At 42.4% G+C, this 14466-nt stretch overlaps 1 protein-coding gene across 1 annotated transcript in view; it reads left to right on the plus strand.

The window, feature by feature from the left end:
- CIITA (class II major histocompatibility complex transactivator) overlaps positions 1-10742 on the plus strand; it is a 160806-nt gene extending 150064 nt beyond the window's left edge. The window contains exons 19-20 of the mRNA XM_089678238.1: positions 5436-5524; positions 8464-10742. Coding sequence (XP_089534364.1) covers positions 5436-5520 — 85 coding nt within the window. The 3' untranslated portion in view covers positions 5521-5524; positions 8464-10742. The remainder of the gene's footprint in view (positions 1-5435; positions 5525-8463) is intronic.
- The last annotated feature ends 3724 nt before the right edge of the window (positions 10743-14466 follow it).

Here is a 14466-nt window from a genome sequence, read left to right on the forward strand (position 1 = left end):
GGGTTAACTATGTGATGGGAGTGTTTTACTAGGGGGCGGGGGGTGTGTGCTTCACTGTAAGCACACTGATCAGGATCTCTGTGCCCAAACTGACATGGAGGAGGGCTGCATTTTAAACAATGCAGCCCTCCTCCCTATCGGTGTTAGCCGGTAATCACCGGGCTCCGGCGGGTAGTCAGCGGCCAGGACCCGGGGATTGACACCCGCGGCCGTGATCGGTGGGGCGGATAGGGCAGTCACGCCCCCTACCCAGACATGCAAAATCACGTATATATACGTGATTTTACACAGCGGTGCCGCCCTGCCGCAGAAAAAGTACTGTGGCTGGTCGGAAGGGGTTAAGTGACAACTTTATGCAAAAAAGAAAATTTTGGCATTTTCAAAAAGCTTGTGGCAAAAAAATAAATCTTCCATGGACTCAACATGCCTCTCAGCAGATAGCTTAGGAAGTAAATTTTCGAAAAAGGGGTCACTTGGGGGTGTTTGTACTGTTCTGGTATTTTAGCACCTCAAGAAATGTGATAGGCAGTCAGAAAGTAAAAGATGTGTAAATTGCAGTATCTATACCATAGTCTGTAGACGCTAGAACTTTCACACAAAGCAATCAATATACACTTATTGGGATTTTTTTTACCAAAAACGTAGCAGAATACATTTTGGCCTAAATGTATGACTAACTATGAGTTTACTATAAATTTTTTATAGGCAAAAGTAAAAAATATTGTTTCTTTTTGAAAATGTTTGCTCTTTTTTTTGGTTATAGTGCAAAAAATAAGCACACAGGTAATCTAATACCACCAAAATAAAGCTCTATTTGTGTGAAAAAAGGACATACATTTCGATTGGGTGCAGCATTGCATGACCATGCAATTACCAGTTGAAATAGTGCAGTGCTGAATAGCGAAAAAAGGCCTGGTCAGGTAGGGGGGTGTCACGTACCTGGTTGGGGAGCCTGACGTGGAGAGAAGGCGTCCTCTTACGACTCCCACTCGGAGACCCTGATAGTGGGAACAGAGGGCACAGAGTCAGGAATGGCACGAGTGCCGGGTGGATCTGGAGCTGAAGGTATGACGACAATCGGGATGCAGACTGGGACTGGACACCAGAGCGTGGATGCAGTAGCAGGCAGGTATGGCGGTGACCAGGATGCAGGCCAGGTGCAGGACCGTGGGTGCAGTGGCAGGTGAGTATGGCAAACGTCAGGATGCAAGCCAGATGCAGGATCGTAGGTGCAGCGGCAGGTAAGTATGGCATCCGTCAGGATGTAAGCCAGGTACAGGTGCAAGTAAGTAGATGCAGCAGAGTCAGACAAGTCGGGTCAGTATCAAGCGGGCAGATCAAGCACAAGGGAGCAGGCAAGCGGATGGTCAGGGATAGCCGAGGTCTGTGCAGGCGGAGTTCTTTCTTAGTCAGGCAAATCAGAATACAGGCAACAGGATCAGGTAATATGTGCAGAAACGTTGTAAACCAGAAGGCATTAATTGTACTGTATTGCAGGTTTAAATAGCCCGCCTGGCGGTGAAGTGGGCTCTACTGCACATGCGCGCCCGCACTCTCCCGTGCATGCGCACTCCCACCGCCACGACCTGAAGGGACCTGTCGCCGTCGCACGGCTGCACGGTGACAGGGTCCCTGACAGGGGGTATATCCTCTGGAGGTTAAAACTGAATTTCGAGATAAGCAAATATTGTCTAAAGACAAGAGGCATGTGTTTTCTTGCTTGGATCTTGGTGTACTTTGTGTATTTCTTCCAGATATGAATGATAATCCATTGTGAAACTTTGCCTCTGCGCCGGAACTTCCTGTAACAAGGACCTGTCACTACTGCTCTCTCCTTGTGCAGGGTAACCGGTCTTGTATCCACCTCTTGTAGTTTTCTTCAGGTAGACTGTAGTGGTTGGACCTTCTGGGTCCCTCCCACAGTTCTGCTTTCTGCACAGGCTCCACAGTGGTAATGCCAAAGCTACTTTTACAAACTAATATCTGTGTTTGGATATTTTATCCAACCAAAGTGGATTTATACCCTTTATGGCTATTGAGGATTATATTTAAAGTGTATGTGAACCCCCACCTTGTAAAACAATCCATTCAGTTTAAAATATAAATGAAAGGCAAAATATTTGTGCATAGATATAAAATATGGTGGTGGGGGGGGGGGTATCTATAATGGTTTTTTTTATAAGTGCTCACATAATTTCTGTTCTCAGCAGCATAAGGAACACAGAGAGCTAGGGGAGGAGAAACAGCAGGACACTGATCTTCCCAGTGAATGGCTGTGCCGAGGAGGGGCGTTTCAGGACACGTCTGATCAATGGATTAGCTCAGACACAGCCAGAAAACTGGCCACACTGTGTTATCATGCCTAGTGTGGTCAGTTTTTAATAGGAAATCAGAGGAACACCAGGGATTTCAGACAAAGGAAGCAATATAAAGAGAACAAGATACTTTTTATACAAATACATGGTACAGCGGGCACATATCAGGAATGTGACATGTTGGGTTTACATAACCTTTCGCTGCCAGGTTCGTACATCACAGGGACCTGACAGCAGGAAGTTTTGGTGGTTGTTAGCCATCGGGATTGTGTCTAAAACTGACACTCTTGCCTTTCATGTGGAAGCAGTTGGGCGGTTGCGCTTCTGCCCCAATTGCTTCCACAGCCCCCGGTAACATGGCTGCACATTACAATACATCCAGTGGAGCCCAGAGGAGACCCTTTTAGACCCTGCATGTCTCATTAAATAGAACCTGTAACCTAAAAATCATCACGTAGGGGACTTACGTGACTTACGTGCCCCCTATGTAATGAAAAAAAAAGTTAAGTAAAAAGTTTTTCTTTTCAAAAAAATAAAGTTACACCCAAGCACATAACACCCGGCCCCCCAAAAAATGTTGCCACCCCCACATATATACGCACGTACGAATGTAAACACATGCGTCAGGGGTGCCTACGCATGAAAATGCCGTTTGAGATATACACGTTACATATCCCGGTGCACGCTAGAGTGAGAGCAATAATTCTAGCACAAGACCTCCTCTGTAACACTAAACTGATGACCTGTAGGGGCTTTTGAAGCATCGCCTATAGAAAATCTAGGGTACTGAAGCTTGTCGCCATGTCACAGCCACACGCAAATTTATGGTTTGACATGTTGGGTATCTGTTTACTCGGCACAACTTCGTACTTTATATTTTATCAAAAATGTGGGTAATTTATTGCGTTTGTTTGCCCTAAAGTTCACTGTAGCGTGTTTTTTACTGACATTTTGTATTTCCTAGACTTTTGCGGTAATATCATGTGACATAAGAAAAATTGTAACTACAACTATTTTATTCTCTAGGGTGTCTGCTTTCAGAAAATATATCATGTTTGGGGGTTTTGTGTAATCTTTAGTCCTAAAATGATTAAAAAAAAAATGGCTCTGGCAGCAAAAGGGTTAAAAGAGAAGTATAGACATAGAAAAAAAAATAAACTTACCAAGGTGGGTGTAGTATTGATCTGATGCTGCATCTGTCCCCCACCAGCTGTGCAATGAGAACTAAGAGATCAAACATTGCTGATCGCTCAGTTCTCCCTTCTGCTCTAAGCAGAGAGCTTTGGCAGAACAAACTGCACTACGGTGACCTACAGAAATATAGCCAAAGTACCTTTTGGCTTTATTTCTCCTTTGAGTGAAAAGGTTTTTTTTGCCTGGCTTTCAGCTTTAACTCCTGAATCACCGTCTCCATCTAGTGTCCAAAATGTGGTATATATTCTCATTGAGATATTTCAGAAAACTGTACTGCTTTTTGGCCACTAGATGGCACTGATAATTATTATATTATTATTATTATTATTATACAGGATTTATATAGTGCCAACAGTTTGCTCAGCGCTTTACAATATAAGAGGAGACAATACAGCAACAATACAGTTCAATACAAGAGGGATTTGAGGGCCCTGCTCCTTGGAGTTTACAATCTAGGAGGGAGGGGTGAATGGTACAATAGGTTTCCTCCCACACTCCAAAGACATGCTGGTAGGTTAATTGGATCCTGTCTAAAATTGGCCCTAATATGTGTATGTATGAATGTAAGTTAGGGACCTTAGATTGTACACCCCTTGAGGGTTAGGGACTGATGTGAATGTTCAATATATATGTGTAAAGCGCTGCGTAAATTGACAGTGCTATGTAAGTACCTGAAATAAATAAATAAATAATAACTGTGGGGGATGGACTGGTTGGAAGAGTAGAGGATTCCAGTATTAGCAGAGGGCGGGATAGGCTTCCCTGAAGAGATAGGTTTTCAGTGATCGCCTAAAAGTAAGTAGAGTAGGCGATAGTCTGATAGATTGGGGTAGGGAGTTCCAGAGGATGAGTGACACCCTGGAAAAGTCTTGGAGACGAGTATGGGAGGAGAAGATGAGGGAGCTAGAGAGTAGGAGGTCTTGCAAGGAGTGGAGAGTACGGTTTAGGTGATATTTAGAGATAAGATCGGTTATGTAAATTGGGGCAGTGTTGTGGATGGCTTTACATGTCATTGTTTGTGTTTTGAATTTTATCCGTTGGGCAACTGGGAGCCAGTGGAGGGGTTGGCAGAGAGGGGTGGCAGATACAGAATGGTTAGTAAGGTTGATGAGTCTGGCAGCAGCATTCATGATAGACTGAAGAGGGGATATCCTGCGATGAGGTAGGCCAATGAGGAGGGGATATCCTGCGATGAGGTAGGCCAATGAGGCGAGATATAACAAGGGAGTGAATAAGTTGCTTAGTGGTTTCCGAAGTTAGGAACGGGCATATCTTGGAGATGTTGCGGAGGTGAAGTCTACAAGATTTGGACAGTGATTGGATCTGGGGCTGGAAGGACAGATGGGAGTCCAAGATTACACCTAGTACCCTGGCATGAGGGGATGGACTGATGATTGTGTTACCGATATTTATGGTGAAGTCAGTGGAGGGGGCACGGGCTGGGGGGAATACTAAGAGCTCAGTTTTCGAAAGGTTGAGTTTGAGGAAGTGGAGTGACATCCAATACATAATACAAGCGTTAATCTATTTGAAACTATATGATGAGTGTCAGCTCAGTTTGCTCAATGTTTCTGACATTTGTGCAACGATTGTTTTATAATAGATCCCTCTTTGTGAATGTGTGCAGTCTTTTTTTTTGCAGTTGAAATACTAAGACAATCTTAACATCCTTATTTTGTTTTATCTTCTTTAAAAAGGTAAATGTGAATTGCAAGGAAATAAGTCTCAGCCCAACCAATCAAATGTTCAAGTGTTAATACTATATGTGATATTGTCTGAAATGCTGCTTTTAGCATGATATCATAACTTTATGCATCAGGCCCTGTGCATCTCTTAATAAAATCAAGGGATTTGTTTTATGTTCTTTTGAAGGTATATGCTCATTGAACATATTAATAACATATTTGTCATTTTGTATTGTTGCAGGATGTATAACATGACCATCCCCCATGCAGTTCTGTTGCATCTTCAGCAACAAGATTCAAGAATCAGTTGCCTGTCTATTGGTTGACAAGGTTAGTTACTTTTTCTGCTCGCAAATATGTCTGTCACATATGTATTGAAAACTCTAAATTGTATTGTAGTTACATAGTTAATTTGAAAAAAAAGACAGAAGTCCATCTAGTTTAACCAAATGAAAATAAATAGAATAATTAAACAGAAAACCACGATATACAGAATTCTGTACCCACAGTTGATCCAGAGTATATATTGTAGATATTACAAAGTCCCTAATTGAGGCATCACCAACATATAGAAATGTTAAAAAGTCCCCCCACATACTGTACCTGCAGCATATTAAAGCAGAGTTCCATCCAAAAGTGGGAGCCCTGCTTGTTTGCCTCCTCCCCTCCTCCATTGCCATATTTGGCACCTTTTGGGGGGGGAGCAGATACCTGGTTTTGACAGGTACTCGCTCCCACCTCCAGCTCAGTTCGCTGCTGCGAAGTGAGCCGGAAGTTTGCCCCCCCCCTACCTTTCCTCCTGTAGTCTCCTGGGAACAGTCACAGGTCCCAGAAGACTGCCGGATCAATCGGAATGTGCAACGCAACTCACGCATGCGTAGTGGGCACTCGGCTGTGAAGCTGCAAGCTGTAGCAGCCTGGTGCTAACAGCTGAGTTGCTGGCACTGGGCGGAGAAGACAGAGAGAGGATGAGTATGTCGCTGGGACAGGTGAATGTGTGTTTTATTAAAAGTCAGCAGCTACAATTTTAGTAGCTGCTGACTTTTAATAAACACAAAAAGGGCTGGAACTCCACTTTAAAAACAGAACCTAGCATTCAGCCTTATCTGGAGCCTGACAGGAAAAAGCTCCAATACTAGAAGACAAGGGCCCCAGACATACAACCTTTCCATTAAAAACTTCCAGAAATAGCGTATGGTATGCACTCGTATACAGTCATGGCCAAAAATATTGGCAACCCTGCATTTCTACCAGATAATGCACCACTTCACCAAGAAAATTGTTGCAATTACAAATGTTTAGGCATTGTCATGTTTATTTCTTTTGTTTGTATTGGTATGACACAAAAAAGTAGAGAAACAAAAAGCCAAATCTGACACATTCCACCCAAAACTCCAAAGATGGACTGGACAAAATTATTGGCACCTTCTCAAACTTGTAAGAAATAATTGTATTTCAAGTTTGTGATTCTCCTGTAATTTATAATAAAACTCACCTGTATCAGTTAGGCTGCATGCACACTTTTTTGCATTAGTGTTTTTTCGTGTTTGCATTTTTTTAACCAAAAGATTTTGTTTTTTTGCTCAAAAAAGTTCAAAAATGCCGGTTTGCTGCGTTTTTACTGCGTTTTACTATGATTTTCAGTGTTGGAACGCTATTACAGCTAAAAAACTCCTCTAGAAACCTACTAGTCCTGTGTTTTTTTCCAACCAAAAAACATTGATTACAGTCTGTGTGCATGAACACATAGGATAACATGCTGGAGAGTTTACTGGCTGTAGAAAAAAAAAAGGCCAAAAGCCAAAAACAGCAGCTGTAAAAACGTCCAGTGTGTATGAGGACTTTAACAGGTGCTGAAAATATAGAAATCACTCCGGCAACCAGTTAAAATTGACTCAACCATTCTGTTGTGTATCTCTGTGTGCCACATGGACCATGGAGAAGAGAAAGAGCAGCAAATAATTGTCTGAGGATTTTAGAACAAAAATTGTGGTCCTCATTGATAGTGCACACAGAATACTGATTCAGCAGTAATCTTCTCATGAATGTGTAGTAATATTCTGGTCAGCCTTTATTTACAAGTACTTAACTTAACAATAAAGGCTGAGCAGAACACTTATCATTAACCGCTTCAAAACCGCGCTATAGCCAAAAGACTGCTACAATGTGGTTCTCGAGTTCTGGCAGGGCGTCCATGGACATCCTCTTAACGTCCATGGACATCCTCCACAGCAGATCACAATGTAAATACAGTTGCCGGTTATCAGCTGCACTTTCTTCACGCTGTCACAGCGTGAAGAAAGTACTGCCGATAACCGACAGCTGTGCACTGATAATCTGCAGCGCCCAGCAGTGCCCAGCAATGCCACCCATCAGTGTCACCCATCGGTGCCCAGCAGTGTCACCCATCAGTACACAGCAGTGTAGCCCATCAGTGGTGCCCAGCAGTGTCGCCCATCAGTGCTGCCCAGCAGTGCCGCCCATCAATGCCCAGCAGTGCTGCCTATCAGTGCCTCCATTCAGTGCTATCGGTCAGTGCCCATCATTGCTGCATATCAGTAACTATCAGTGCCCATCAGTGCTGCCTATCAGTGCAGCCTCATAAACGCACATCGGTGAAGGAGAAAAAAAACCTGTTTGCAAAATGTTATAATAGAATCAAAAAAAACCTTTTTTTTATTTTTTTAGTATTTTTTAATTTATAGTGCAAAAAATAAAACCCCCATTGGCGATTAAATACTACCAAAAGAAAGCTCTATTTGTGTGAAAAGAATTATACAAATTTCATATGGGTACAGCGTTGCATGATCGCACAATTGTCATTCAAAGTGCAACAGCACTGAAAGCTGAAAATTGACCCGGTAGGCAAGTGGTTAAGGTATAGTTGCCGGTATAAACTAGAAATTTATAAAGAATCACACATATTGCAATACATGTTTAAGCTGGCCAACTGTGGTAAAGTAATCCCTCTATGGCCAGTCCTATTCTGCTCTGTAAATGCTACTTCTGCATTACAGGTCAATGGCCAGACCTGAACCTAGTAACTCTCTTCCACTTTGTGTCTGTTTGCCCCACATTGGCATTATGTCCACAGCAGCATTTGCATTGGCAGAGCAGAGTATGACTGGTCATAGAAGGATTGCTTTGATGCAGTTGGTCAGCTTAAACATGTATTGCAATATGTAGAACTAAAAAATCCTGTTTTTTATTAAGAGATTATTTGTTAAATATCATTGTCCTTTTCAACAGCCATTGTCTTTGTTTTATAGGCAAGATTCAAACCAGCCTGAAGGAGAATTGTGTACTAACAAAAAAAAACCAGTCAAGCACACAATGAGATTAGTCCAGCAACTTCTTCCGATCTTCATTGCAACATAAGGAAAAACATTTGCATTCAACTCTGTTAATAAAAACTTTGAAGTGATACTAAACAGAGAAATGTTAATTGCCATAGAAATCTGCATAAATCAGAATATAAAGTATCATGCCACTATATTTTTTTTAATCCTGAGTACCTTATTCCTGCAGTAGTGTTGTCAGGATTACATGATCTTTACCTGTTCTATGACATCTGCAGGGAAAGATCATTGGAAAGGGCTTTTATTACTCTGCCAATGTATGTTCTCTACAGTATGAGTCTGTGTCTGCACAACCTTGATTGGAGCTGCGCCAGTCACAAAAAATTTTTCAGAAGAGCATTAAAGATATCGAAAGACAGTTTAACAGCTCCCTGTACATCTTTATTGAACATTAAATCTGTATTTTTTGTGCCTTAATAATGGTGTAGGTGGAGACAAGGATGATTGACTTTACAGGTATTAGCAATTACATTTGATATATTTAATACTGATTTATATTAAAACTAAGCTTTTTGAGAGTTTCTTTTGTTAGTTTTAGCAATAGAAGGACATGGTGGAGGAGGGAAGGGAGTGTCATTTACCACTGTGTATAAGCCCAGATATCTGACTCGATACTCATGTGGGATGCACAGATAAGAAAAGGAGAAAATGAAGAGCTTAGAAAGGAACTGAAACAGGAGCATGCTCAGTAGATGACAACAGCAGGTCTACACAATCTCAGGCTGTAGTGGAGACACAGGGAAGATGGGAAGGACAACAAAAGGCAGAAGCCAGGTATATTTCACTCTACACAAAATAAATGTGAGGACATGAAGAAAAGGATGCTGCTCAGACCGACCCCATGCTGTAAGTGTCAGTGTTGGCCTCGGCCCCTACTCCGGCCATGCCCTCTGACACATTTCGCCCCTCCCACCGGGAGCTTGGTCACCAAGTGACCAAGCCCCAGTGGGCAGGGTACAATGCGTCAGTATCATGGTCTGAGCGGGGACTGATGCCAACACTTGCTGACACCATGGGGTCGGTCTGAGCGGCATCCTTTTTTTCATGTCCTTACACTTTGGATTGCTCCCAGGACACCTGCTCCAGAGTACCGGTGGGGCTATTTCACATAGTCCAACCTCGAGCGGTGCTGAAAGGCTATCATTGCACAAAATAAATACTTTAGTGGCTTTGTAGATATGCATACTCTGTTATATAACATGTACTGAGTTTTTCATAGTCTGGATTTAATGACACTCATAACTTTTGCTTGAATTGTATGTTTTATTGTTGTACTAAAGCTAACCAAATGATTTTAAGAAGTTCTTTACGGTCAGCTGAAACAAACCAAATGGAGAAATTTTGGAAATATTAAGTTGAATTCATAGCAAAGCACGCACAAAACATTTTTGTTATATTAAAAGTTTTAAAATCTTCTCTGTATACTACATTTGAAAGATACTTGTTCCAGTAGAAAATTTCACAGAGAACCAGAGAATTTTCTTGCTAACTACAGAACACCAAATTATATTCAGATGGCTGAAAAACTTCCTACAGTATACAAGAAAATGAAGTTTAACACATCACTGAAGATTAGTTTTCTGCATTCAGAGTTCGACTTCCTTCCCAAAAATCAGGATGCAGTCAATGACAAACATGGTGAAAGGTTTCACCAGGACTTTGCCACATTGGGAAAACCTTGTCAAGGCAACTGGACTCCCTCACTGTTGGCTTACAATTCTTGGACACTGCAGAAAGATGCACTGGACACTGTATACAAATGAAAATATGCAGTAAAACACTTTTAACCCTTTTAAACTCCTGCAGCATGTCAATAACATTATGTGAATAAATACATTATGGTCAATAAAAGTGGGAGGAATACTATAGAAAGTCGCTGAGTGACAGCTATATGTCTGTTGGAGTTGCTGACATTGCATCGATAAATGCGGCACCCAGCAGCAGTCTCATGACTTTTTGATGTCCACACATGGGTACTTTTAAATGTAACAACAGATATTTTTGTTGAAATGGTCTGGCGACATTGTCCCTTTTTAGGTTACTTTGTAGAAAATAATGTTTTCATATGATAAATACCTAAAGTCTTGCGTGATTAACTAGCCTGCTAATTTCTCAAAATAAAATACTGTATTCTAATGTAATTCCTTTATAATGTAAATAATAAATTAAATATTTTTATACATACACAATGTGATTTTATTTCTCCATAACTGAAACCATACAATTATGTGGATCCCATTTCACCACCTTACTAGGATACAACATAATCACCAGCATGTGGCCACCATGCTCCTCTAACACCAGTTACTGCAACATTAACAAGTGGTATTGTGAAGTATTTGTGTGCTCTGAATGTGCAGGTGCTGTGTGTTGTCAGGGTCCGCATCTGAACCTAGGACATCTGTGGTGTATGGCTGTGGCACTTCTTGCTGTTCTGCCTGAGATGCTGGACAGGTCCCTGCCTGCACCCTTAGACAACCTTGCCTTATATAATGTTTCTGGTGAACCTTGACCTCTTTGCTTCTCTCATGAAATTCCTGGATTAAGACATATCTGCATTTCCAGTTTGACAGATTATTGTGGTCTCTCCATCAGATATCTTGCTCCTTGCATACCTGCTGTCTTCCGTATCTCTGCTGCCACTTGTTATTGAACTTTGGCTTGTTCATTTACTATGCTTCCATATGATCCCATCCAGCTTCTACTTGATAATGACTTTTGGCTTGTTTACTGACTACACCTCTGCTCAATCCCTACCTGTAACATCTGCAGCCAGACCCTGGCTTACTCCTGGCACTACCATACAGCAAAACCCATCTCCACCATCAAGAGCTCTGATGGGTACCAGCTAGTTCTTAGACCTCGTGCCTTGAGTGAGTCAGCACCATCCGCTAGGGGGAACCTGCTTGTATATTTCCAGCTGACTAGTCATGAACCTCTCTACTGCTACAGCCACTGGCCTCTGAGCCTGATCCCAGATTATGACAGTTGTATGTCTTTTCAGCATGCTGAGCTGTGTATTGTGTGTCTGCCCTGAAATTGTGTACGCCTGCCCTGAAAGCATTTTTGCGTTTTTGTCCTATGTGTAAGCAACTTTGACCTGACTGAATGTGTGTGTGCCTATCTACCCTAAATCATTCAATTATCCCTTCCTGGTAGTAAATAATTTTATTTTGGGTAGTAGAAATTCTGGGAACATTGACTGGGGGGTGTTCAGTCTGGTCAGAAAGGCAAGTAATTTGCTACTTTCCCTCTGTGTTAAACTGCTTGCCGACTGCACACTGTAGTTTTACTCCTACAGTGCGTGGGTGGCTGTGTAGAATCACGTATATACATGTCATTGTTTGTTTCCACGTAGGGGGCACACCCACCGACCCACTGTGTTGTCACTGGCTCCAAAGTCTGTGAGCACTTCTGGACAGCCAGTTCCAGGCGAGCTAGAAGGGGCTCTAGAAGGGACCTGGAAAGAACAGGAAAGAAAAGGAACAGCGCCTCTAGGTGCAGTATGTTGAACGCTGGTTTAATATAAGAAGAAAGCAACTCACAAAAGTAGCAGTACTAAACGCTTGTCAACATTATTATTATTATTATACAGTATTTATAAAGCGCCAATAGTTCGCTCAGCGCTGTACATTACAATGGGAGACAATACATGAGACAGTACAATAACAATACAGTGCGATACACGAGGGGTTCGAGGGCCCTGCTCCTTGGAGTCAACATAAAAAATCCTGCAGCGTAATGCCTGGGTGATACTGCTGAGTGTCTCTGTGTCCAAGCCAGTGATGACACTGGTGGTATCTAGTGCTTTCTGCTCTGTTTGTGGAATGGTGACAGTTGGGGGATGATGTCCCTTTGGAGCATGCAAGCGGAGCTATGGGTACTACTTCATCAGGCCTTCTGAATGTGTTTCTCAATTTAAAAAGAAGGACTTCATATAGGATTTCTCTTAAGATCAGCATGAAGCAAAGTGCAAAGAAGCGCATAGACCCTTACCCAAAGTCTGCACACCCTGGGACAGGACCACCAAATGTGGTTCCCATCTGTGAGCATCCTCAGAAAACAAGTTGGTGAGTAAGAGGGGACAAAGTGAGCCTGCCTACTCGGCATATAATATTACCTACACAGAACATTTTAGGCATTTTCTAATATAAGTATGTTTTTCGAGCTCTTAGTGTCAAGGTCATGATCTGCCAGACCTTCGGATTCAGTCGCATCCTTATTTCTCTTTCTAAATGCAGATGGTAAGGTTGTAGCGGGGCTTTTATGGAAGATACTATTGAGGAGTATATCACTGAGATTAGACTAGGAGAATGAGGTCGGGCCCTACAAAAACTCTTGAAAAGGGTCAGTGTATGGGGAGTGGGCTGAGATCCAAGAAGTTGTGAAATAAAGTGACAGAGTTGAAGGTAACTGTAGTGATCCTGCAGCGGAATGTCGTGGGAGGACCTAAGAGCATCAAATGTTAAGATTCTAGTGGGTGTGAGAAGGGAGTGAATGTCAATAAACCCATGAGAAGTCCACCAAGAAAACTGTCCAGGGTTATCAAAACCCAGCGGACACCAAAGACGTAACAAAGAGAGATGGGGTGAAATCAGGCCTGCAGAAAATTTGACCAAGACCCACAAAGGAAGAGTATGAAGCAATATTTTGCTGAAGGGAATCATATAAAGCTGTTATCCAGTGTAAAAAAAAAAACTACTTCATAATGGTAGAAGATAATCATAAGATAAGGCCATGATAGAGTGTTGAATGCTTTATTAACATTGAGTGGTAAAAGCATTGTTTCCACAGTGCGACAATGGGCTAAGTGCTGCAGTTGAAAAATCTGTCGAAGAGCATCCCCAGCCTGCCATCGCGGGACAAATCAAACTTTTTCTTTTTTAATCAAACGGATCAAAAAGGAATGGGTGAGTAGGATTTTTGTGAGAATTTTCATATAAATATTGATATTGGGAAATGGGCTCAAGTCGGCCCAAGAATTATTACGGACCGGTTCAGAAAGTATCACAATGTTAGCAGTCAGTAAATTCGGGGTCAAAGCCGAACTGGTTTTAACAGTTCTATATTGCCAGTATTTTTTTATAATATAACCCTGTATCCGAATGTGTAGGGTCAGCATATAGCCTGGTAAGGTGATACAGGATCCAGCCTCCATAGCAGGTTGCTTGCAAGGACATTTTGATGGGTGTGTATGGAAATCGGGCTGAATTTGGGAGTGAAGGTGCACAGCCTATTGGCCATCATTGTGTATGGTTTATTTGGTTTATCTGGTTTATTTGCTTTGACATACCATTTCTGGCAAGTCTAGCATGAGGAGCATTCAGCCACGCCAGTAAGGCAGAGATCCAATTTGGTGTAATTTGGTCTAACAATTTACAATTGTAAGGGGTAGGAGATTGTTTAAATTGTGCCGAAAGGGACTCTCTTATGCCTAATATTGGTGTTGTTTATGCTTGCGTTCCCGTTTACGTTTTATGGCTAGTTGGATAATGTGGCCCCAAAGGACTGATCATAAGTGAAGATTATAAGACGTAGTGGATTGTAGATGATTTGCTGTTCAAAATATATTGTGTGTGGCTGTAGACTATATATATTTTAATTGATATAAAATTAAAAAGGGACCAGCTGCAGAGGAGAGCGGAGTGGTGGGCGGATCCCCAAAGCGCGAGGACTGGGTCCCGCTGTCAGTAAGCGCCGGGACTTGCAGGATGGCCAGAAGGTGCCAGCAGAGGAGGAAGAAGAAGAGGATGAGGTCAGGGTGGAGGAGCCCCCCACTTTTTTGCAGCCGCCACCGGAGATCCTGGGGGAGATGGGACACAGGCGCCCCTCCTGGAGTGATCCTGACACCATCTGGCGGAGCTGATGCTGGACAAGTGCTTGGAGGACTGGTGCTTCCCCACTCTTGTCTCA

The sequence above is a fragment of the Staurois parvus genome, unplaced genomic scaffold, assembly GCF_062004578.1.
Source record: "Staurois parvus isolate SC_StPar_1 unplaced genomic scaffold, SC_StPar_1.0 ptg000200l, whole genome shotgun sequence".
Lineage (NCBI taxonomy): Eukaryota > Metazoa > Chordata > Amphibia > Anura > Ranidae > Staurois > Staurois parvus.